The sequence below is a fragment of the Aythya marila genome (assembly GCF_965140915.1).
Source record: "Aythya marila genome assembly, chromosome: 1".
Lineage (NCBI taxonomy): Eukaryota > Metazoa > Chordata > Aves > Anseriformes > Anatidae > Aythya > Aythya marila.
In genome coordinates this window covers 161,591,015-161,616,457 of record NC_139042.1, presented here as the reverse complement: position 1 = coordinate 161,616,457, position 25,443 = coordinate 161,591,015, and the positions used below count along the sequence as shown (strand labels likewise).

General features: G+C 39.0%; 1 protein-coding gene across 5 annotated transcripts; it reads right to left on the bottom strand.

Annotated features, from left to right (window-relative positions):
- Positions 1-2,551: 2,551 nt before the first annotated feature.
- On the bottom strand, positions 2,552-25,171 carry TMPO (thymopoietin). Of its 5 annotated transcripts, XM_082777725.1 has the most exons (11): positions 24,746-25,169; positions 15,890-16,016; positions 14,104-14,262; positions 12,518-12,615; positions 7,860-7,979; positions 7,666-7,761; positions 7,006-7,116; positions 6,029-6,118; positions 5,880-5,945; positions 5,617-5,711; positions 2,552-4,365 (listed from the first exon to the last, which is right to left on the bottom strand). In XM_082777725.1, exons 1-11 carry the CDS (start codon positions 24,986-24,988, stop codon positions 4,074-4,076), a joined length of 1,497 nt encoding a protein of 498 aa, XP_082633851.1. In that variant the 5' UTR covers positions 24,989-25,169; the 3' UTR covers positions 2,552-4,073. The 5 variants fall into 5 exon arrangements, with proteins under 5 accessions (XP_082633851.1, XP_082633853.1, XP_082633852.1 ...); XM_082777727.1 differs by lacking the exons at positions 7,666-7,761; positions 7,860-7,979 and having other exon boundaries at positions 24,746-25,171; XM_082777726.1 differs by lacking the exons at positions 5,880-5,945; positions 6,029-6,118 and having other exon boundaries at positions 24,746-25,164.
- Between the last annotated feature and the right edge of the window lie 272 nt (positions 25,172-25,443).

The window sequence follows — 25,443 nt, the reverse complement described above, 5'->3', positions numbered from 1 at the left end:
AAAAATCAGCAGTTTCCCAAGAATTGGTTTCCAAAGTGGTATTTTCCTATTTCCCCAAAGCTTTCGTAAACATTTTATTCTGTTATTAACACACACCCCAGAAGCATACAATGAAGGAACTTCAGACCAGTTTTACAAGAACTTGTCTTAACAAGAACTTGTCACAGATCTACCATTTTGGTGAAGCCCCTAAAGTCAAAGCTCTTAGAAGCCTGTTCTCCAGGTAACCTACTGTTTTCAAAATATGTAAGCATGTATTTTACATACTCAGTCACTGTAAAAGTGTCAAGAGCTACTAAACAGTGATTCCAGAGAAGCAGTACTGGATTAAGTCAGATCTGTGAGTAGATTTCATAGCCCAAGGGAAGAAGCTCTAACACCACAGCACCTCCCTCAGCAGGATCCAAAGAAACTAGACTGAACTACAGCAGTCACATCCTCAGAACGCAGGAAGTAGCAAAACCTCTCCTATTTTTACTATCCACTACTATAAGTGCCCTCATCTTTGTCATTATTTTTTTTTTGTCATTTGAGTTCTCCCCAGACATACAAGTATATAAACAGTACATATAAGCATATTTGTCACCTTAGGACTATTTTACAAGTTGAATTGACTCAGGCTGTATGCTGTATGAACACATTCATGCATGCAACTGTCATAGCCTGAGGTTGCACCAGTGCAAAGCAGCCTGGTGCACTCCCCGAGGAAAGAGAAGTAATAGGAAGTGTTCGACAAATGTAATTAGACTTCACAAACAACATTAAAAAATGCGACGTAAAAGCTAAACAGACAACTGAAAGTACACTGAAATACCTAAGCTTGTAAACACAATTTTAAGTTATACATCACAACCTCACCCATATCTGCTTTGATTAGCTATGTGAAGCAAGCCAAAAAAAATACACAACATATACCGCACAATTTTACAAGTTTCATTTGCAGTATACACATCTTTTCTGCTGAAGAGCCTTCTTACAGAGCTGGTATTTAAAAGCTTTTTTTTTTTTTTTAAACTAACCTGTTCCTATTTAACTTCACAAAACCAATTACAAATAAAATAAAAATTAAGGCATTTTATGCACAGAACCACCTGAGAAGGTAGTGGCAAAAAATGGCAAAATTTGAGATTTTGGTACTGTGGAGACTTTCACAGGTCAAGCCATGAGAAAAACAAAACAGTATTCTGTGGGACAGTACAGACATACTGCTAGCAAGTAAACCTGGAGAAGAAATAGTTCCTTCACAATGTTTCCTACTTAAATGCAATTAATGTTTCAAACCTCAATTTTAAATTAAAGACCCTCCTTGAGTTTCCTGTCTTATATACCATGTACTCTCACAGCCTTACCATGAATCAGGAGCATAAAACTTACAACACTGAAAGTGTTAGAACACATGATTCTTAGCCTGATACCAGACACCTGAAACTGTGAATATTAACAGATTACCACACAGTTTAAATGGAAGAATCGTACGCTTCATGTTAGAAAGCTCTCATTCAGACTGGGAAAATAAGTATCTGCCATGTTTTCAGTATCCTACACAGGAAGACCAATGATGGAAGGAGGAACACAGCATAACATACACAACAAAAACATTTGTCCTGATTAATTGACACTCTTTTCAGATGTTTTGTAACCTTTAGCCTAAAAGTGAATTTAAATAATTACTACATAAGAATTCAACTGATCTTTGTAATTAGAATTTGGATGCTATTATATTACCAGCCAATACAATTGCTCTATTTTGTGATTGGTGCTGGAGTTTTAACCTGATTCTGTCTAAATGTCAAGAAAAATAAATGAGGAATACAAGTTCCTGTTGCCTCAGAACTTTGAGATGAAGAAGAGTGTAATTCAGGATAATTTATGCAGCTGTTTTTAGGATGCTTTAAGCACATTCAACAATTCCATTAATAGTACTCTTGCACCCTGTACAAAAAGATCACTCATTTCTGAAAGATGCATTGTTACTAACTACAAGTGAACCACACAGAGATCACTTTAAAGACTTATGTGGAAAAGTCTTTACCTACTTTGAATTAACGCTGAAGTTGAAAGGTTTCTCTTGAAGATTCTCCAAAACAATGCATAAATGAAAGAATGATGACATTTAATTGCATTGCAGGGTTTGCGTTGTTTTTTTTTTTTTGATGACACTAGCAGTATCAATGAAGAAGGTCGACTGAAAGTATTCCATGTAACTAGAGAAGATAAAGATATATTTCACATTGCTATATGTGTTAAAGTGGAATGAAAAATAATGTGAAAAGGAAAATTCTTCATCACTGAAAAACTGACTAGCTTTTCCCCTGTTCAAATTAAAGGCCTAATGTATACTAAAAGATTATTGTACAAAAATTATAGTACAAGTGCTATATTTCACTTACCAAATGTTGACGCAAACCATTCTGGTTTTAGTATCAGATTTATTTACTTTTGTAAACATGGAATACCCTAGCAGCACAAAACACCACTAATGCACCAATTTTCTTACTTTTGCTTTTTTTTTTTTCCAGCAATGCATTTATTTTGGTAAGGAAAACCCACACACATTAAAAACATCTTTATTTTCCTGCATTTTGACACCAAAAGTGAATGTCTTACGTTACAATTTTCTATAGGATGGACACAAGTTCAGCTATTTGAAATACTCAAAAAGCAGATTAGAAGAAAAAAACATTACTCTTAACAGAAAAAAAAACCACTATTGCTTTGCTACAAATTACCGAGTTTGTCCCAAAGGTCACAGAAAGTAATGTTTTCCCCATAACTACAGTCTACACAGTAATTGTACCTAAAGTAAAAACAGACTATTAACTAATGTTCTTAGCTTTTCATAAGTAGCACTTTAAGAATAAGTATGATTTATTGCAATTTTGTATGAAGCCATGAGACTGAACATCTGTATGCTGCAGATTTTAAGCACACCAAAAATGTATACATTCACTTTAAGAAGTTGTTGCTTATCACTCCTTATTGGTAGTAGTGAAGCCAGCTGCCTGCTCAACTAAGTTACACAATATAGAGTGTTTCAGCATGCTTCCACTGAGAAAAATACTCAACTGCATGAATGTAGTAAATCTCACCTTTGAAGATGAAACTGTAAAAGAAAATGCAGCAATGCCCTCTTCATATAAGAATAAAACTTCATATGGAATTTTCACGCTTTGAGAATACCTCTCTACATGAATATTCAAAATCACATAAAGCTGTATCAGAAAGACCTCGCATTTTTAAGAAAAAGACCACTGCCAAAGTTGAAGTTCAGATTAATTTAGATAACAACCTTTACCCAAAGAAAGGCATTTTAGTAGCAAATTATATTTGATGCAATTTTTGTCTTCCACATGTATTACTAATAAATAAGTTTGTCTAAAACATCTGTTGCCAATTAAACTTGTACTCAGCTCCTACAACACTGTAAGCATTAAAATGAAGTGATACACTTAAATGTTACACTTAAACAGAGTTACTTGGATGATTCTATGACTTACAGAAATGCAAACAGGTCTACAGTTACATTTACTAAAATGTTACAGTAACCTACAGAAAAGATTGTTGTACTCTCCCTACATCCTAAGACACCAAATTCAGTTAAAGTGTTACTGAAAAACACATGAAAATGCATTTCCCTTTATCACTTGTGTTAAGAATTTTCCTCCACCATAATCTATAGACAAAAGTACAACTTCTTTTCTGTACAAAGAAAGCTTTAAAAAACACAGCTTCACATTTTACTACATGTTTGCCCTTCTCAGTTTTCAAGATCTTGCAAAAACAAATATACAGTTTCTCAAAAATGAATTTAAAGGATGTCCACATTAAAAAAATAAAGCCTACAAAAGTTCAAAGATCTAAAAAAATGTTACTCCTATGGCAAAGTGATCTCCTACTAGTCCAAAGTCCAGAAAGTTACTGATGTCCATTTAATGTTAGCTTGTTTCATTTATCCAATTTATCAGGTTCCAATCACATTATTTGTAAGTAGTCCTTGAGCCGATGAGAGGGCAGAAGAGTTCTCTACATTTAAAAATAGGAGATCAAATCGGGTGTGCCTTTCAGAAAGATACTCAATTGGCACCATCTCGAGAGACAATATTGAGATATTTAGAGAAAGGATTTCCTTGATTAGTTTCCATAGACTGATAAACCAAAAACAAGAAGACTGAAACAAGAACAAAGAGAAGAATTTTTATCCAAAGAGGAATGGAGCGTTCTTTTTTTGTTGGTGGTTTCTCTGACTTGATGTCACTTGAGGTACCATATCTTGGAGCATACTTAGCGAAACTTTCCTCCATTCTGAAAGGAGTGTGCTCTATAGGCCGACTAGCCGCTCCTTTGATTGGTCTACGGCAGCTAGCGCTGTTAATTAAAGAGAAAAGAATGCTGTACATTTAAAAGAGGAATCTAAAGTATACAGGAAAATTTTTAGTACAGATGAAGAACTATAAATTATTTCCAGTGAATAGGGTACCTGAAACACTTCGTAATGATACAAGTGCTAGATTTTTAAGAGACAATAGTTAAAGTTAACCATTCAGCATTCAAATAAACATCCCTTTAAAAAAAAATCACTGCCACTTTATGTCACCCTATCCACATACTCATATCATGACTAGAAATAGAACTACGAAGCATTTCTGTCTTACTCATCACTTACATAGTCCCTCCAGGATTTCCAAACCTGAGTTTGTCCAAGGCCATTAAAATGCTACTAATGGCTACTGGCTATGTCAACACAAAGAGCCAGGTAACAAAGTTTAAGGGTTAAGAAACCTGCATATATTGTCATGCCCTTAAATGCAAGGACAGCATGCAAGCATGGTTTTAATAAAAATGGGGCATAGATTTAACTAGTCTGATAAACCTCAAACAAGAGAGAACAGAGCTGAATGGTGCCCATAGAAGTAGTAACTGATTTTATACCTCCTCCTTACAGCATGATTTTATGCAACTGCATTTCACATTGAAATTTTAGTTAACATGTTGGAAATAACATTAAGAGTGGATTTCACATTATCTTAACATAGAAGAAATTACTATCTCTGTCTCTAAAAGGGACAGTCAAAATTTTATGACTTGATTATCCAGAGGGTTTTAATTTTTATTTAAACGTTGAGTTCCAAAAGAACTTAATAGCCCTTTCTATTCTATCCTTACTTAAATATTACTATGTATGAATAAGAGTCCTGTTGTAGTCAAAGGAAAAAATGGTATTTGAAAGTTTGGCTTTCAAAAAGAAAGCTCAAAATAAATCTGTGCTGGAAGACTTTCTTAATTAACAGCTAGACAAAAGCAGTTGCATCTAGCCAAAAACTCAAGTCAAATACTGAACCATTACCACAGAGAAGCTCCTTCCATTTAACCTCCAACATCTACGAGTTACAGTAATAATTACTACTATAATGCTATATTCCCTCCATCCTCTCCAGTTTAAATAAAGAAAAGGTTTTTTGACCAACAAAACTATGTACACAAACAGAATTGGTTCTCTCCTGTCATAGAGCCAGAATGCAGGAAGTCATGCCTCAGAAGTCTAGCAGCGTAATTTAAAGATACTTCTCAAATAGTTTTTCAATAACTGCAAAACAAGCCCTCCATAAGCATCAATACCTAATTCCTGTAGGTGTTGATACTTCGTAAGGGAACATTTCCTTAAGAATATCCCTTTCTACTCTTTGTTCTTCTGTATGAGTTCTTTCCAGCACCTAGGAAAACAAGAAAAAAAGTTATAGGCCTAACAAACTTCAAAACAATAAGGTCCTATGTAACAACCATCTCAGTGACCATAACCACATGCAGTTTGCAAGAAATCATTTGAGTCACCCAGTGACATATAAGAAGTTTAAGTCTTGGGTTTTAAAAGTTGGTTTAACCTTCATTACTGGCAGCTCTCTGGTCACTTTTGGTGTCTTAAAGCATTCAGTGCTCTCCTCAGTTTCCTTTAAGATAAAGAATATATTGTATAAATCAAATACAACTGCCAGCCAATGATCTAGATGATCAAAAAAAACTTAACCATCACCTCTATCATGGCTGTGTTGAGCAGGTCACGGGAATGTTTATGGCCAACATGATTAAACAAGCATTGATGGGGATACTCTGTCTCTTTTTGCTGTAATAAACAATGCCATAGTACAGTGAAATACCAACTGAAAACATATGCACTTTGAAGTAATAGAGCAAGTTTTCCCACCACCTTCTACTTGACAACTAAGTCTAAGCTGCCATTACTCGTGTTATAAATAAAGTAGACCACTTCATAAATCTCATGTCCATTGGTCGAGCAGGCTTTATAAGTATTAATGCACATTTATCTACAGTAACTACTTGGAGCAATAAACTCCATTTAAATTTAGCCAAGCATAATCTTGTCACACAGAATTGCACAATATTATAGTACTACATTAATACAATTACATGGGCTTGCCAGTGCTTTAGACATTTCTTCAATAAATACTTAATCTTGACAGCTTGAATAGGCTAAGAGTATAAGAATTCCCCCACACACCCTTAGTAACTGACAGGACTTCGCAGCTGCTTTCTAAATTCAGACTTTAAAGTAATTCTACTATTTCAGTCCTTCAATTAAGGCACGTTGTGTTTGTTTTTTTCCTCAGAATATGCCAATATATGAAATCAAAGCTAGGTAACAATTCTGCTCTATCTTTGAACTAGTTAAATAGTTTATAAGAAATGAAGTTATACTCTGTATAGAAAAATAGCAGCATATGGAGACATAGCCACAAACATACTTGGCTTGGGAAAAAAAAAGAGCAGAATTCTCCCACCCTTCCCCACCCCCTTACAAGAAGCTGAAAGGGGAAGATAATAAATCTTTATATTCTCTTTGATGCCATATGACAATGCTAGTCTGGTTGAACTACTGTGCCACCAGGGCAATGACACCTTCCATTCCTTCTGCACCAAGAGCTAAACACACACACAAGAATCTTGTTCACAGAAAGTAAGTAATAGCAATCTATATTTTAGTTTATTTACTTCAGCTGTCATCAATGGTTTCTTTGGTGTTCTTCTGGGCATGTCTGAGAGTTCACTGATTGACAGCGTAGGAGCTGCATGCTTGAAATTTCCAGGCACCCTATTGCCAACCTGCCGAGATTTAAAATTGTTCAAACTCAGAATTAACCAAAAACACAAAATAAAAAAGGGGAAGGGGAACAGAACCAAACAACAAAACCCTTACGTGCATCAGAAGTATGTATGTTAGCAATTAATTCAAGAAGGTTATGTAACAGATACTCTGACATAAGCAAAGGAAATGCATTGCTTATCATTCCAAATAGTTTCTTTTAAGCCATTTAGAAACATAAAAGCTATTTAGTTCACACAAAAAGCCAAACTTTAAAGCGGATATTCTGCATGTACTTAAATGAACTAAGTAGAAATCAAGGCCTTTAAAATGGTTCTTCTCAACCCTCCCCCGAAAAAGACACGAGACTAGGTGATTACCTAGTGCCATCTCAAAGTGAGCACCACTAGGTACTAATACAGAGACTGAATGCAGTTTTAAAGACTACTTCAAGAAAGCGAGACTGTCTTCTATTAATGTCTTCAAAACAGAATGATTCTATTAGTAAAGATATTACAGAAGAATACCACTTGCATGATTCATTATGTATATTTACTAATCATATTTACTAGGGTTTCGTCGCTTGCAGTCAGTATAGTGTCAGCTAGGGAAGTACTCTCTGATATTACAGCATCATCTACAGGCAACTGTGCTGTAGCTTCCACCTGTTTGTTTAAAACAAAAGAAAACAGTTGAATAAAATAGCCACTAGGACCCTCATAGTAAGAAAAAATCTTTTCTATTATAATAAGCCTCTCATCACCCTTTTCCTTGGTGTTCTTCTTGACACTCTGGTAGACTCCCTAGAAAATGCCTGAAGAGGTCCACTTTTTGAAGATCCACTTGTCCAGGCAGTCTCAGTAACTCCATCTTGAGAGTAAGTCTATTCAAGCATCAAACACATGATCAAACATGAAAGCCAGCTCTCAACATCAGATACCCAAAAACAAAAGCCAAAATAGCATGCATACTCCATAGCCAATTATCTTGAATACATTAAAAACACCCACCAAGAACAAAACCAACCAAAAAAATTGAAACCTTTTATGTTCAATAATGCCTGGCTAACTAGACAGGTAGTGTTGACTACAATACTCACATTAGACCATGCTATTTTTCAAAGACAGAATGGACCAAAAGCTAACCTGCTCACTGAAATAGCACGAGATCCATAATACTACAAATAGTCATATCAAGTCATGGACAGCAGATATAACTTCTAAGCCTGCTATATCACCTACCTACATGTATACAACAAAAATTAAGCAAAAGCCAAACACTATAATCATAAGCAAAATGCAACAACTTGTTCATTACTCAAGAGTGTATTCTCTCAAGCGAAGACAATAATGTTTTAGGCACAGATACCTATATTTCAACAGGATCTCATCTCCATAGGGGAGAGGGGAAGACGGATGGAGAGATGTTTTATAATCTTAGAAGTTCCCACATAATGATGAGAATCACTTAATTCTCACTTAACTGCGGGTTAAACGATCAAGCCAGAAACAGATCATGTTGTTATGTGGTTGTGCAATGAAGTGCCAGATTTTTATAACCATTAACAGACTATTCCCCATGCCTTATCACAAGCTGTATGCTAAAATTAAAATCCTCCTCAAACCTAATTCCAAGCACACACCTGGAAGGAAATGGAGATGAGGGAAGGCCTGTTTATTCAAAATTAGAGAATATTTCCCTTTGTATTTGCTTATCTTTAAAGAACAATAAAAATAAAAACCCTTTGTTAATACTGAGGTCTTTGCACATTAATATCTCTTTCACTGGCACATTACCAAGCTTTAAGTTACATTTGGTGCTGGTGGGAATTACGCAGACCACTGCCGCACAGCAAAATAACTTCTCTGAAAGAATATTAGCCACAAAACTGAATGAATTCAAGAGTACAGACTGTAAAGTACTTATCTATCAAGGGGTAAAAAAAAAGTTTAACACCCTTCTCAGTTCCCCACTTGTACCTTGTAAGTTACTCCAGTGAAACTAGAAGCTAAGCAGTTTTATGATTATAAATAGAAGTTCTGTGTTACAGCTGCTACATATCCACCAGAGGGAGCACAAGTGTTTTGCTGTATTCTAAAGTTACTGAAATACTTTGAAAACCAAACGATGGATATTCATGCACAGACCTCGCGCAAATAGATTCAGATACTCCATATAGAATTGTAGATTTCAGCCTATGTCTCCAGTATTCTTTCAAATTTAAATAGACTTCTAATGAAAGGTCTCCCAATCCCTCTTCATACATTCACCAAACACTGGCTTCTCAGCTTTCTCTATTAACAAAAGCTTAACCTGCAACACCTTCAATCATATCTCCTTTTCCCATATCCTTCTATTTGAGAGGTGTTCTTTCTTAGAAGCTTAGAGAAAACACTAATTTCAGACTAGTCCCACTCAAATACACTCCTCTTGAGAAAGCAGAGAGGCAATTCCCTAATCCTACTATTGGAAAGCTCCCCTGCCCCAGACTGTTTTACTTGGAACTGATCTCTTTTCCCCCCCACAATGAAAAGTTAGAAGTGTTTCAATAAATAAGCCCTTATCACCTTACTTTTTCCTTGTTGGACACTCAGGTATTTTAAGTACCAGGGAGATCTTGCATGAGAAGTCTAGGAAATGGCCAAGTCTATTGCATGAAAACTATCCAGACTTCAGCAGGGCATATTCAACAGACAAAAATAGTCTACACTTAGGATTATCCGCACCATTAATTCAAGAGGTGTTCTCTGCTTATTCCGCAAATACTTCAAGTAAATAAACCCTATTAAAATGCAATACATTTTGATACACCAACACTCTGTATATGATCACAGAAAGCTACAGTGCTGTGGTTCAGAAGTATCATTCAACATATGCATACAGGTAGTCAAAAACAGAAGAGCAGAGAAGAGTAAGAACAGCACAACCAGAATGCCACTACAGAAGTACTTGCTCTTCTTGAGACTTTTTACACTGCAAGGAGGCCTCAATAGGCTTAGCCCACCTCTTCCTGTTCAGTGTCATCTACTATGAGGCCTTAAACTCACATTTTTGATGTTTAAGTCTACATTCACCTACTAGGTTGGAAGAAAGCATTCAAGTTAGGATTTCCTTCCAACTCTTCCAGTTTACAATAAGCAGGCAATTACACGAAGAACTGAGCTCATTCATCTAGTCCTCCACTGCTATCCAACTGGTAAGACCCCCCCACCCAATTTCTGTTGCAACCAGCCTGCTCTAAGACTTATTTGCACTCTTAAGAAAAGAGAAAAGCAACATCCTTAAGTGCCAAGTCTTCAGCACCAGATGACAGACAATCCTTTCACTATTCTAGGCTAAGAATAGTGCTGCACAGGACCTAGAAGTGTCTCACAAGTTGTAACACCACACTGCCAACCAGTCCAGGCCCACCACTCTTCAGAGCCCCAGTCTTAGATCCAGTGCCACACAGCAAACACGAGTTGCATATAACTCTGTAGAATGAGTATAGTTAATTGACACATCAACTGTGATCCTAAGATTCAATTTCACAGAAAGGGAAAATAAAGGTTATCATTTTCCCCATCTTCCAGTTTCATTCTCAGCAAAATGCATGGCTATGTATTTGCTGGCCCAAGACATGGAATTTTGCATCCTCTTGGCTTCATGAAGTTATAAAGCACTGGTGTTTTGTTTGTTGTTTTTTTTTTTTTTTTTTTTTTTTTTAAAAAAACAGCAGTCAGGAGTTCAAAGGTTGAACAAGCTAGAGAGTTCTTGAAGAAGTGTGTCACCACTTTGAAATGACACCTTTTTGGATTAATCAAGTTATATTACATTAACTACTAATTAGTAAAATATGGAAGGAGCAAAAACATTGTATCTATACTACTCATGAAAAAGATTACAAGAGAAAATAGTAATAACGTGATGTTATTACATTGAAATTGGATGAACAAGAGAGAAAGTAAGCCCTCATCACTTAAAAAATGCCCTGAAAATACAGAATAAAAAGGAAATGGGTTTCCAAAGATTATGAAGCTTTGTTTGTTGATAGCTGCATTACATGTAAATAACTAACATATTGAGGCTAGCAGGGATTTGGGGGTAGACAGCAACTTACGAAACAGTAATCCTAGAAGTACAAGAACTTTATAATCTGGATGCCCATTACAAACACCATCACAAGCTGAAATTGTCTGAATAATGAATACTGAATTGAACCACGTATTGTGTATTGTATATTGAACCATGTGTTTGTTTTGATTTGTAGAAGTGAGATCAGTTTAGCCTGTATCCCTAAGAAGCCAGTCAAAAATATGCAGAACTGGTTCTGTACATTCACAGCTGTGAGCTTGGGTAGCTCACAGCTGTGTGTTACCTGCTTTAAGAAATACCCATAGTAAAAGAATGCTGATACATACACATATCATTTGAATAGGAAGAATCTAGCATTTACCATACTACAGAATACTCAGACAAGACTGATTCACTAAGATACTGATCTAATATCAAACTATTAGCAGGTTAGGTTTTGTGCCCCTCCGGAATGTTTTCTGGACAAGTCCTTACTGTAGGACAACTCTGCTACTTATTGGTCAGATGAGTAGTGCTGTAAATATCCTAAGTAATCTAAGCTGTGCAACGCTTTATTTACTGATACTGTCACATTGTAAGGACAGATCAGCCACCAGTCACCGAATCCAGGCTTTTGAGCTGCTAGCTAAATACTGAGGTGCTTCTGTAAAATCCTTCTTTCACTAGGACAAGGGAACCAATAATAGTATTTCTAAAGACAACGAGTACATACAGTGAGATTCAAACTACTTATTTTCTTTTAAGGAGAAGCTTGCCAATGAATTGTCTACTCCAGTAATGCTGCATGTCTGTATATGCCTGTATTTATATGTATATATATAAAGCAATACATGGCTTTATGGATTGTTATATTTAACTCAATTAAAAACATATGAATTTATAAATGCATACATTTAGAGATAGAAATATAATGTTTCTGGTATTTAAAAATATTTCTCAGAAAAAAATAGACTGGAAATGTTTTCCAAATCTATTGTTTGGGAAACCGTTCCTTTTATTAAGTCAAGTTCTCCGCAAACATACAACAGAACAACACAAGTACCTCTGACTTATTTTCTGTCAGGCTTCCAAAGCTAAACATGTTATGGTTGACCTGGTGTTTTCCTCTATGTAGAGCTACAGATGCTAGCAAGAGAGACTGACAGTTTTTAGAAGACCATAATTTTGAATGTTATCATACAGGCAAAAACCAGCAGTTGTAGTTAATTCACAGGATTTTCATGCTGTATTAGAATAGGCTAAGAAAACTTGAAAACAGTATAGGCTGTTTTATCAAGTGTGATTATATTTAGTAAGCACGCTGCCTGCAGTTAGTAGCTGTTCTAGATGCCATTAAATGAAGCATACCTGGTTGTGTTCAACAACTCTTTGTTTGAGTGCTACTGGAGTCTTTGTCCTGCCTTTCAGCGGTTCTCTCTTCTCAAGCCTCAGCTCAGTCTTCGGATCTGTAAGTGGTTTTAATTATTTTTTATATTACTACAGGTTAATAAACTACACTTGATTTAAATTAGTACCAAAAAATCATTTTAAGACACAGCATTACTGTTATGAACTACTGTTTCCTTAAAAAAAAAAGTTGTGAAGTACAGGTTAAGTTTTTCCACTGAATGGAGAAGAACTAAGTCTCCTGAAGAATAACGTTATTTCAAAGTTCTGACCCAGGTATGTCACTTCTATCCTTAAAAAAAAAAAATAATAATAATCCTACACTTCAAATAAGCTTTGACTAATCCAGCAGTTCCATTTAGGAACTGGTACCATGTCACAATTGCTTTAACAAAACTAACTTCATACTATTTAGTAAGGGGACTGAAGCTTTCAACATTGCTTTAGATTGTGAGTTTAGTCTTGTATAAGTACCTATTCTAAAGGAGACTCCTTTTTGATGCAAGAGGATTGCAAGTGGTTAGCAGTCATCTCACCAGTAAGAGGATGCATCACTTCCACTCCCCTTACTAAAACACTAACAGCATTACACCCCAGATCTCAAGTTCAGTTATTAACATTCCCTAGGCCTTTTAAGCCTGAATATATAGAAACTTTTCATTTTTCCTTCAATGTTTGAACAGTTTGGTAATTAGAAGGAGACAGCTGTCAAGTTACAATTGGAGTCTTGACTATCTCAGAACAAAAACAAAACCCTCTAACCACCCCATCACCACCACCAAGTACAAGAAATTAAAGATCAAAAGCCAGCACGATACAAAGCAGACCCAATTAATTTCCCAGTTGTATTTCAATCCCTTATGCTCCATCTCTGGATGTTTCTAGCAAAAAAATCTACAGAACTACACTAATCACTATGAACCACACAAAATAATCATCTTCAAACATTCCATTCAATATATTTCTTAGAGCTTTTTTTGTTTTTACTTTTTGTAATGTGTGATGGTGTTTTAGGTCCCACCTCTCCTGCCCGATACTTTTTTTTTTTTTAAAATCACTTGATATTAAAAACGCCCCCAAAATAAAAATCAACTCAACCCAAGCTATGTCCATAAGGAACAGAACATAAAAAAGTGTCATACACAAGAAACTCATATACAAGGAACACATTAAACAATACCTTTGATGTACTGAAATTTAATGAACATTTATAGACTATCTCCTAACGAAGATAACTACTGGGTGCACTGTAATACAAAACTCATAGGCAAGGTGCAATGAGAACTGGAACCAGATTTACAGGCTCAACTCCATGTGAAAAATGGACAAACAGAAGGGAACATTTTACAATTGAAGTGTCCTTTCCCAGAACAGGCTCCTAGGTCACTGTGCTAGCACTCCATGATTAAGTATACTTATCACATGGTCTACAATGGTATATTAAAGCCTCAACAACAGATCATACCCTCTTTAGATATTTCTTCTACTTCTAGTATTACTTATGTATAATTTGAATAGTTCACACGCAAGTTCCACTTCAGTCTTACCTTCTTCATTGTCACTGTACTGGTCAGAATCATTACTTCCGTTCTGTCTGGTGTTCTCAGTAGTTGAAGAAATCATTGGCAGAGGCATGGATGACTTCAATTCTGGACCTTGCTCCATCAGTTTCAACAGCTTTTTCTCATAAAGTTTCCTAGTTGTAGCTGTAGCAAGTAAAGATACACGGTACAGATGCAGTTTTAGTCTCCCGATGACTGCTAGAACATGACTGTTATATAATCCCTTGCGAATTTCCAGACACATTTTCTATTTTTAATCAGTCTGTATGACCTAAAGAATTATATACCTGGAGGTATATGCTACCTCTAAGGCTTCTGAATTTTTGGTTCAAGAAAATTAAGACAAGCTTAGATCTGTCAGCAAACTGAGTATTACAAGCATTTGTCTAGAGAAGGATAACTTAACTGCTTTTCAGATTTTTTGTTTCATTTGCCACAATATGCAAGTTGTCATGCCCTTGCAGTGTCAATCTCACTAAATTTTGTGAGGGTAAGTGTCCATGCAGATTCCACTATCCCCTTAACCTCTTTATCCTGGAATTAACATACTTTCTCCTAATTTAACGTTTGACCTATTAGCAAATTCATCCCAATAAGCAGAGGTAGTATAAGCAAGCAGCAAAAACAGAACCTCTTGTTTCCAGCATTTAGCTGTTAGGATGGCTCACCTAACCGGACAGGACAGCTGTTTAAAACAAAGAATCATATCAGGATTGGGCAGGCAAAAATCTGTAGAAGTGACCAGTGCCCACACTGCTAGCAGCCAAGAGTCCAACCTTATCAGAAAACTTTTAAGGGGAAGCCATTCTTAAGAAGTAGAAGACTCACAAGAAACAGAACCCATATGCTGTAAAAACTAAGACATTTACTTAAAAACGAAAAAGTTAAACATTTTTCTAAACATATTTCTAGTAGACTGCAGAGGTATTTGCATTTTCCACAAGGCTTAAGTGTTATCTGAGAGAAAGAAGTTGTATGGGAAAACATACAGAAACAGTTAACAAAGTATTATGCATAGAAGACTATTTGAATGCATGTAGGACTCCAGGCTCTACCACTGGCACTTTCACTAAGTATTTCAAACATTCTACAAAAGGCCTTGCATGCTAGAGCGGACCATCTTCTGCTGAAGAGCTGTGAAATCAAAGTACCTTGCTATCAGGTCAGCACACAGTCTTAAGGCAAGGAGCTTTGATCTTGTAACACAGGAGACTGCCTAAGGCAGGAGATTAAGTCAGGGTGGGGACTTCTCCCTATTCCTCCTGCTGAAGTAGGTCAGCACACAGGATGGCATGCAAAGTTCAAGGGGCCAGAAAAGAAATAAGCAAGGAAAAGATTTCTGCACAATGCAGAGTAGGAAATGCTCTAAAGAAGGGCAAATTCTTTGTTCTTGATCTGCTCTCGAATAATAATATCTTATTATGTAAGACATATTTCGCATTTAAGCAGGCTCAAGATCAACCTCTGTACCAGAAAACCTTATTATCACACTGCTAAACTTTAGTAGTTACATAGCTTCAAAACAGAAGCTGGAACACGTACAGCTGGCCTAGAACATACAGAACAAACTGGATTTTCCTACACAGGAGTGCTTCAAGCATTTTCTGTGTAAATAGTTCAATGAAAACATCCCATCCTCAGCAAAACACAAGACTATAACAATACTGGTTATGTAAGCGACCAAATCAGAAAAGCTCGGGGTACTCAGAACTGAAGTTTAGAGATCAACACATTCAACAGGTGAACATTTTAGCTACTTCAGTTGACCTACCTACAATTGGGCCAGGATTTATTCCATACTTCATAAGTTGTTCTTGAAGATCTTCATTACTCAGCTCTGTTATATCTAGGTCATCCTTCTCTTCTGCCCTAGGTTTGTCAGTTTTTTTCGTGGCTTTCTGCAAAAACAAAAGGCAGAATGTTTCCAGTTAATAATTTATTATTATGAGAGCACAGGGAGCTATGAGAGTCTAGAAAAGTGATGACATTCACACACACCTCAACTGAAAATAAAGCATATATGAAACCCTTCGAACCATTTATACCTACTAAATAAACATGTGTTTCCTACTCATAAAGGGAAATAACCATTAAAAGATGCCTCTTTAATAATAAAAATTTACTCATTATTTTGATCACATATTTTAATTTGAAGTATACAACAGGAGAGAGTTTCTCTCCAATAACTGGAGAGAAAAACTACTAGACATTTAACCAGCACTAAACAGTAAGTATTTGTGTTCCAATAGTATTTTTCGCATTATCCTTCTACCTAGCAGGTTGATATCTCTTCCTCTAATGAAGAGGAGGTCCCTCAGTTCTCACACCCTCCCATCCAAGTTCCCCAAATGCCTACTCCCTCTCTTCTCCTACTGTAATCTCACAAAGAACAATCTCAGAGAACACAATGTTACGAAACAAGTAGAGGAAAGGCAAAGCCAAGAACACCCTCAAATTTTGAAAAGCCTGCCTGCCTGCTTAGGCCACTGCTACTGTAGCTCTATCTTGCTATAAATGCTCTATTCTTGCTATATATATACACACACATATATATATTATAGAAAATAAATAAGAATATATTAAGATTAATATATTAAGAATATATATATTCTTGCTATAAAGCTCTATTCTTGCTATATCTTGCAAACGCAACTCTGGCAACACACTTGAACAGTTGGCAATACACCACCACCACATACAGATGGTTATCAAAATAATCTGCCAAGATGCTACTCCCAAATTAGCAGTTTCCATGATATCCAAACAGAGTGATCATGAAGGCTTCCCAAGTTGAACAAGTGTTGTTACTACAATAGACATTTCTAGGCTCCAAGATCTGCAAGATTGATGAGGTATGACAGAAGAAATATGCTCAGGAACTGCTTGCTCTCAACTATGAGAAAATCCAATAGAAATACAACTTACTTCTAAGTACTATCTCAAAGTAAGAAGATATAAACGTATCAATTATACACTTAATGTAATTCAACTTAAAGATCCAAATAGCTCTTCTGGTACTTACTGAAGACCCTAAAATTCCAAATGCAAGTATGTTGTCATATTCATTCACAATTAACATATTTTTCTTGGTGTATTTAGTAAGATACCACTGTAAGAAGACTGTAAGAAGATCATCGATACAAGTCAATACCTACCTAGCCATTAGTGCCAGTTTAATACTGGTTTGCATACAAGCTTGGTCTTGATATTTAATGCTAAACAACTATAAGGATTTCCAGCGTAACTGTTTCTGTAATTAAGTTAGGTTTTTCCTTAACTCCTGGATTGTGCAAATGCCAGCATGATGAACTTAAAATTAACTGTTGAAAAACAAGAATCTAAGAACTTAAGATTCTCAAGAAACAGACTCCAAGAAGTCTGAAGAAAGGATAAGATCACTGAGGTAGTAGAACTGACTAATGACTGATCAAGTGAGAAAAATCTGTCATGCGGTTTCTTTATCACATAAAAATCTAATTATTTGAAATAACTGAACCCACTTATCCCATACACAGAAAGTAACTAACCTGCAACTACAGGAGACTTGTTTTTACTTTTGAATCTGTTGGTCACACTTAACATCAAATAGTATTACTGTATAACAAGAATTTCATATCTGGACTTTTTCCCCTCAACTACTGACCTGTACAAACAGTGGAAGAGTTACAAAACACATGCTGGGTTTTCTTGTTAGGATCTGTTTAGACTATTGACAGCTCCAGAGTTTGCATATGTCACAAGTCAGATTAACTAGGATGATACTTGGGTATTTCAGAAGACAACTAGCATCGTGCAGCAAGTCAATACTCCAACACCCCGTTAAAGAAACTGGAACCATTTTAATTTATCATTGCCTTTGTATCTCTTACTGGCCACAAGAGGCTATACTCTTAAAATATATACCAGAAGAACTACACAGCATTCTACTAAGTTAATTTACAGAAATCTAACTGCAACTTACGAGTAGTAACGTCCTCCAATGCAAGTGAACTCACATCCTACAGTATCTTTAATACATTTATTCCAAATACCATTTCACTTTGTCTGATTTTGTTTCACTTTTGTATTAACATAAATCTAGACCATGAGAATACAGTTTCAGCAGAAAAGGAAGGCAGTGGAGGGATGAACAGTTGAAGGTAATTGTGTTCTTCAATAACAGGACCAAATACATTGATTACCTTGTGTTCTGCGAGGTCTCAAACTTTTACTTTTGAATACCTACTCTCCTTAAAGGAGATGCAAATGATTTCACCTGTGCAAGTACAAAGCTGCCATTTAACCACTTACTAGTCCATAGGATTAGTCCCTAGAAGCAGAGACTACTTCTAGAAGACAGGAAAAAGTCTCACATACCTTGCCCATGGTACAACCACATAAACCTCAAGTTACCACAATCATACTACAATGCACCACTACACTTCCTGTGCATCATAACTTTTTAATGGGACTATCCTGTGAGACAAGTTTTATTGCAGTTTTTTTCTGATCTATCACTGCAAATACAAAGAAAAATAAGAAAACATTTTCCTGGTTTGGTGACATTCAGTAAATTTAAAGTGTTACTGTGGTGCAGAGTAAGTGTTTAAAATGAAGTTGTGGTGAATACCAGAATTTGCTGAAGTAAGGTCTAATCACTTTGCCTGTAATACTGTAAATATTCTTACAATGTTGTACTCAGACTAATAAATCTTTATCTGAAGATCTTGTAATCCCAACCAGAGCTAGCAGCATTAAAAAAAATTCCAGTCATGCCCATTTTCTAGGAAGGAGATGGAAGAGGATCAGCACACTTTGCTAGGGAGAGATTTGTTCATGTCAAATAGATAGCCATTTGGCAGCGTATCTGTCAGGCTCAGTTTCAGAATAGAAATCCAACACCAGTTTGTCAGACAGACCATACTACTACCTTTACTACTTCTAGCACTAGTCCACCAAACAAGAACTAACACCTCCACGAAGTCGCTGAATAATACCAAAACTATGGGATGTCAAAGAATCTTCACATCTTGACTTAAACTGCCCCTACACTAGGATATTCAAGGGCTTTAATTGCAGACAGGTGCAGCTTCATCACCAGCAGCAGAAAGGCTTAGGGCTTCTTTACTATTTCTCTGAATGAGGTTAAGACAGGCTAAGGAAGCCCAGATCATGTCAACAGAATGCTCTTTAATTCTCCATTTGTACAGCGTCATCTCTGGTAGCAACTAGTTATTTCTCCTCAGGAAAAGATCAGGAACAGCAGTTACCAAGTCTCAATAACAGACCTGCAAAGGGAAATAGATGGTTATTCCCCTTGCACTTCTTACTCAATCATAGAAAGTTTTCTGCTGCAGAAAAAATTAATTTTAAACTAAGTCCTCCTGGACTCCAGTGTATTTACAAAGCTACTTGGCAGACAAAACAAACAACGGAAAGGAAGTTCTGCAGCAATAATTCAGGGATGCTGACAATTCAGCTTTGAGAACTCTACCTTTTAACCCTCGTTAGTACACATCAGACTTGAATTTCCATGCCTATGTATGGTAACAGTCCTAAACGATAAGACTAGGGACTACTTACCCCTCCCACTCCTTCCTCCCCAGCCACTAAACTCTACATTACTCAGCAAAAGGAATGTATCTGCTCTGAAAGCAGATCAATGCTGCATGGTGAAGAGTTGTTTCACCACAGCCTCTGGTGAAAAAGTAAAAATTCAGGACAAGAAGCAAATCAAGAAACCAAACTCAGATGCTCCCTGGGCTCAACCAGGCGAACCTGGAAATGCAACTTCTTTCTCTGTCCCTGCTGAACTGACGAGCAGTGCTAGACAGAATTGCTTCACCAGGACACTTGAGCCTATTTTATTTAAATATGGCTTCTATTCTCACACCAGCACACTAACAAGTGTGCCACCCCAAGTTCAAGATCCTACAGCTGCAGAAAGTCTGAGGTGCAGAAGAGCCCAGCAGGACTTCTCACTGAGGTGGGAATCAGTCACTCACACTGCAGATGAGCGCTATTTAAAAGCCCACAGAGGTGCTGATCTGTACTCTGGGTCACATTTGTACAACACATCATCATCAGGAGATACAACCATATAGGAAACACCAAGTAGATCCTCTTTTATCACCAGATAGCACATGAACTTTACATTCTCTCACCTACTCAAGAATGCAGTCACACCTTCCACACTCATCTTACTAAGCATCTGGATCTATTATTCTGCCCCTTCCCAACAGGGAAGGGATTGAAACTGTACACTTATATCAGCTACAGATATTATTATGTATCAACTACACCACTAAGCACAGATGCTAGCTCTGGCTACCTAATCAAAACAAAAAGTAAAAAAAAAACCATCCGATAGGCATCGCCTGTAAAGTTTCAAATAGGCCCTTCAGGTCCAAATGTCATTATACCTTCATCTACAGAAGTAAGGAGAAGATATCTGACTGATTTTCTTCAGATCACCACTTTAAAGGTAAAAAAAAACAAAAAACAAAAAAAAAAAAACCACACACACACTTTCATGTCTCCCTGGAAGAATTTCTTCTGAAAGGCATCAGTAACCAAAGTCAAAAAACTACATCTTCTGAGGTCTGAATAGGTCCCGTTTGGCAGCAGTGTCAAAGTAATTTTTTGGTACATACTTTAAAACAATGCTCTTCCAGGGGCAAAAATGCTATTTTGTAGTTATTTCCGCTTTGAGCTGTCTGTCTTGACATTCAGGTCACCATCAACTAGCACCACGAGCATCCAGATGCAGATGGTTCCCTCTGCAGCAAGGTGTCTCATACCAGCCACTGTCCTCACATACCAGTGTGCTAAATAGGAGGACAAATACCCCTCATCCCCCTCAAAAAACAAACAAAAAAAAAAAAACCACTGAAGAACAACAAACAAAAACTCCATATACATTAGTAGAAATCAGGAGAAGCTGGATACTCTGGACAACATCATCAGAAAGCACATTCCCCAAGAGCATTCTTTTAAAAGCCTTTTCCTCTCCTGGTAAACAGTATAGCTACAGTGAGCCCCCCTGCCATGTGCCCAAGAGGTGTTACATCTACAGAAGTGTCCATACTTAAAAAGACACTTTCAAATATTTCACAGGAAAGTTCTTTTAAGCAGTGGATTTGGGATGACCTTTTTTCCTGACTTTGATTTGGGGAGTTTTATGTATTTCACAGCACTTAAAGTCACCTTGTGCAAAGCAGAGTGCAGCACATGCAATAGAAGTTCTTACTGCATCACATTACATGTAAGGAAATGAGTTTCAGAGGAGATGCAAGATCTTACTACATTACAGTAGTCTATTTGTGACATTCAGGTTCCAAAAAAAATACACTAACTGCCTAAGGAATTTACTGTTCCAAAGTGTGATGTTTTCAGGTCCTAAAAATATCATTTACAGAACAACTCCCCTTTAAGGTTTTATCTGCTCATACATTCACGTTAATCACCTGTACATTCACTACTGTATCAGAACAAATTAGTTCTAAAACTCACATAAATATAAATGAAACAAGACCAGGCACTATGGGTGCATGAAACTTGCTGTCCTCTGATATATCACTAATCCACTAAAGTTTTTATTCATTTTGAGAAAGTTAACTGGGATGTAGTATTGATAAAGCTGTGCTGGAATAGCAGCGGATTTAAAAGATCCAAGTTGCAGCAGGATTATTAAAATGTTTTTCTTCTCAATCCCTGTTGATAAAGATCCAGAGCAACGTACACCTGAATGCATTAGCAAACATCCAGAGCTCAGAGCAGCTCTTTACAGTTTAACCCCTCCCCGCCGCGCCCCCTGGCGGCCTCCCCCCGCCCCGTGCCGTGCCCGCCTCCCGTCGCCCCGCCCGGGCAACCCCTTGTGGCCCGCGGCTGGGTCCCTGCGGGCAGAGGGTGCAGAGAGCCGGGATGGCTGAGGGCAAGCCCTGGAAGGCAGGGGTGAGTGAGGTCTCCCGCCTGCATTGCTTCTCTCTGCTCAAAGCGCTCCTTTCCTCGCTCCAGGCACTGTTCTGGCCCCTCTCTCCCTCCATGCATCAGGCATTCGCTCAGCCAACAGCGGTAGTGAGAATTCAGCGACAGATTTGTTATTAAATGCTTGTGTTACGTTAAGGTATGCCCAAAGAAATATACAAAAAAAGCACAGTGGGACAGAACCCTCCAACATGCAAATCCACTAAGTGCTCTCTCACTGTTTTTACAAGTTCCTACTAGCCTCGACTGAATCACCTGGATGGGAGAGACTTTTGCAATCTTCAAATTGAGCAGTACTCCAACTTTCAGCAGTGATACAGGAGGCGGTAGCCCACCGTTTTCTTAATCCCATAGGAGAAGAAGAAATATCTTTACAATTTTGTCAAGTTGATTGCCTAAAGGTTTAAAACAGTCAGTTTACGTTGTCCCCCTCCATATACACAAACAAATATTACAATTTCTATTGTAATAGAAATTACAACTACAATTACAATTTCTTCAATAAAAAACAGAACTAGTAAAGCATTGCAGCTTTGTTGGTCTCATCTCAGCCTAAAAACAATGCAGCTTGTCCTGTTGTATCAGTGCAAGTTACAGAGTACACTTCTGTTTCCTTACTCATGCAGTGCAAACTGTTCGCTGGTCCTTTTAAGCGCGCACCTAACCGGAATACTGAAGACAAAACACAGTTATAAAGACAAGTGAAAGATAGAGGATGCTGAATCCACCTTTGTTTCCAGGTCCTACGAAGACACTTATAGGAAATACGGTATTCCTTTATCTATTCCATAATGCCTCGTAGCTTCAATATTCTCCCTTTGCCCCATGCTCTTTCAGAAGCCTGAGTGCTTTCCCTCCTGTCCCCTCTTAGTCTTATCAAAATATTTCACTTCGTTTCCATAACAGAATCCCACTCCCTTGGATGTCAGGCTTCTGACAGGACACAGAACACCCAAATCCAAACAAATGCCACTAGCATATTCAGTGAAGTTTTGGAACACAATGATACTCTGCTTTGAAATTAACACACAGCACTAGCAGAAACAGCGCAGCACCTTACAGCATTTAACAGAAGTGTAGTGGTAACACCCGTTCTGCAAACAACAGAGAAGTCACCCACAATTGTTTAAGCTCAAGCACAGGAAAAGGAGGTTAAAAAACATACTGGAACTTTAGCAGTTAAGACTTTTGTTTTTCAGGTTTGCGCCCCTCAGTACAAGAAAGACATTGAGGCCCTGGAACATGTCCAGAGCAGGGCTACGAGGCTGGTGAAGGGCCTGGAACACACAAGTCCTATGGGGAGCAGCTGAAGAAACTCGGGTTGTTTAGTCTGGAGAAGAGGAGGCTCAGGGAAGACCTCATTGCTCTCTACAACTACCCAGAAGGAAGGTGTGGGTAGCTGGGGGTCGGCCTTTTCTCGCAGATAACCAGTGACAGGACTAAAAGGAATGGCCTCAAGTTGCACCAGGGGATATTTAGGTTGGAAATGAGGAGATGTTTCTTCTCAGAAAGAGCAGTCAGGCATTGGAACAGGTTGCCCAGGGAAGTGATTGCATCACCATCCCTGGGAGTGTTCAAGGAAAGGCTGGATATGGTGCTTAGGGACATGGTTTAGTGGGTGACATTGGTGGTAGGGGGACGCTTGGATCAGATAATCTTGGAGGTCTTTTCCAACCTTAATGATTCTATCTACCTAATGATTCTATTCTATTCTCCTACAGGCTGTGAAACATGCCAGATTCAAACAGCCTACTGGACTTGAAAACACCTTGAACATGCTACAGGCAGGCTATTGTAAATTACATTACTGTCTAATTCAATATAAAGTTACTCCAGTGAACATTAGTGTTTGAATTGAGCAGATGTTAGGAAAAAGAGATAAGTAATTTAGTTAGAAATCTTGTTTTAGCTGCAATTTTCAGTTTCTTAATTCACCAACCGTTGTTTTCTTCCCGCCCTTTAAAAAACTTAAAGTATGAAACATCTTTTAAAGAGCCTGTTTCTCTGCTCCTGCTTTACAAGTGAGCTTTTAAAGATAGTATTTCAGACAATTAAACACTTGTAGCACCACACAAATCTTAACTCCAGTAGCTGGCAATCACTGTACAAACCTTTGCGTGAGAGCAGACAGCGCGCTCTCCTTTAAATTATGAATAAAAAAAGCTTTCTTAATGCATGCAAATTCACAGCGTACTTGTGAAAATATAAAAGGGAAAACGCGTCTCCCTAAAGGGAAAGATTTTAAGAGGCAACGGCTCCCATCTTTTCCCTTACATGCATGTGGTATTAAAAACGAGGTCTCGGGAATGCGCGCAGCGGCTGGCCGGCAGCACGCAGAGCAGCAGCACTGCTACAAAGCATGTGCTGGGGCGCACCGGAGAGGCAGCTCCGGTGAGCGGGCGCCCTCACCCCAACCCCGCACCACACAACCCCAACACGCCGCTCCCCCGCAGCCTCCCCCTTCCACGTGGGGCCGCTCGCACACCCGCCGCTGCCTCGGGGCTCCCCGGGGGGGCCGGGGACGCCCCACACGGCCCGGGGAGGGCCGAGCCGGCCCCGCTTCTCCCCCCTCAGCCCCGGGGAGCGGCCCCGCGCCTCCAGCGGCCGCCGGGGGAGCGGCGGGCGGGCCCCGTGCGGCCGTGAGGCGCGGCGCAGCACTCACCCTGCCGGCGGCGGCGGCCCCGCGGCCCCGGGGCCCGAGCGGCGTGGGCTCCCGCTCCTCGTCGCTGGAGAAGTCGGGCTGCGCGGCGGCGGGCGGGTTGCGGGCGGTGAGGTGCTGCAGGTAGAGCTGCACGTAGACGTCCTTGCGCTGCTCGCCGCCCGGCAGGCTCACGTTGTTGGCGATCAGCTCGCTCTTCAGCTTCTCCTTGGTCAGCACCGACGGGTCGGCCAGGAACTCGGGCATCGCCGCCGCCGCCGCCCCGCCGGGAGAGGCGGCAACAAAGCGCGGCGAGGGGGGGACGCGCCTGCCCCGCGCCAGGAGCGCAGCTCGGCGGCGGGCGCTTCGCCCAGCCCGCAATAAGCCGCGCCCCGATTGGCGAGGAGGGGGACGAAGCGGCTCCACGATTGGCCGCCGGGCGGGAACGGCGAGAGGCGCGCGCGGGCTCGGGCCGCGTTGGTGTCTTGCGCGAGGGCTGGCAGCGCAGTTTAAATTCGGCTCGGGCGGGAGCGGCGCGGGGCGGCGCCGCCATCTCCCCTCCCGCCGCCATCTCCCCGCGCCCTCCCTCACGGGCGGCGTCTCCCCGCCGCCGTTGCCCCGCTATCGTGCCTCTGTTGCGCCTGTCGCGATAGTAGGGGGTTTTAGGGGGAGCCCACGACATCCCACGACCTGTGCCGCCGGCTCCGGCCGCGGCAGGGCTC

Coding starts and splice junctions, on each gene's coding strand:
- TMPO (XM_082777725.1), bottom strand. CDS start 24,988: ATGCCCGAGTTCCTGGCCGACCCGTCGGTGCTGACCAAGGAGAAGCTG. Junction 12,616..14,103: donor GTACAGTGACAATGAAGAAG/GTAAGACTGAAG, acceptor AACCACTTACAG/ATCCGAAGACTGAGCTGAGG. Junction 7,762..7,859: donor GAAGAACACCAAGGAAAAGG/GTGATGAGAGGC, acceptor TTAAACAAACAG/GTGGAAGCTACAGCACAGTT.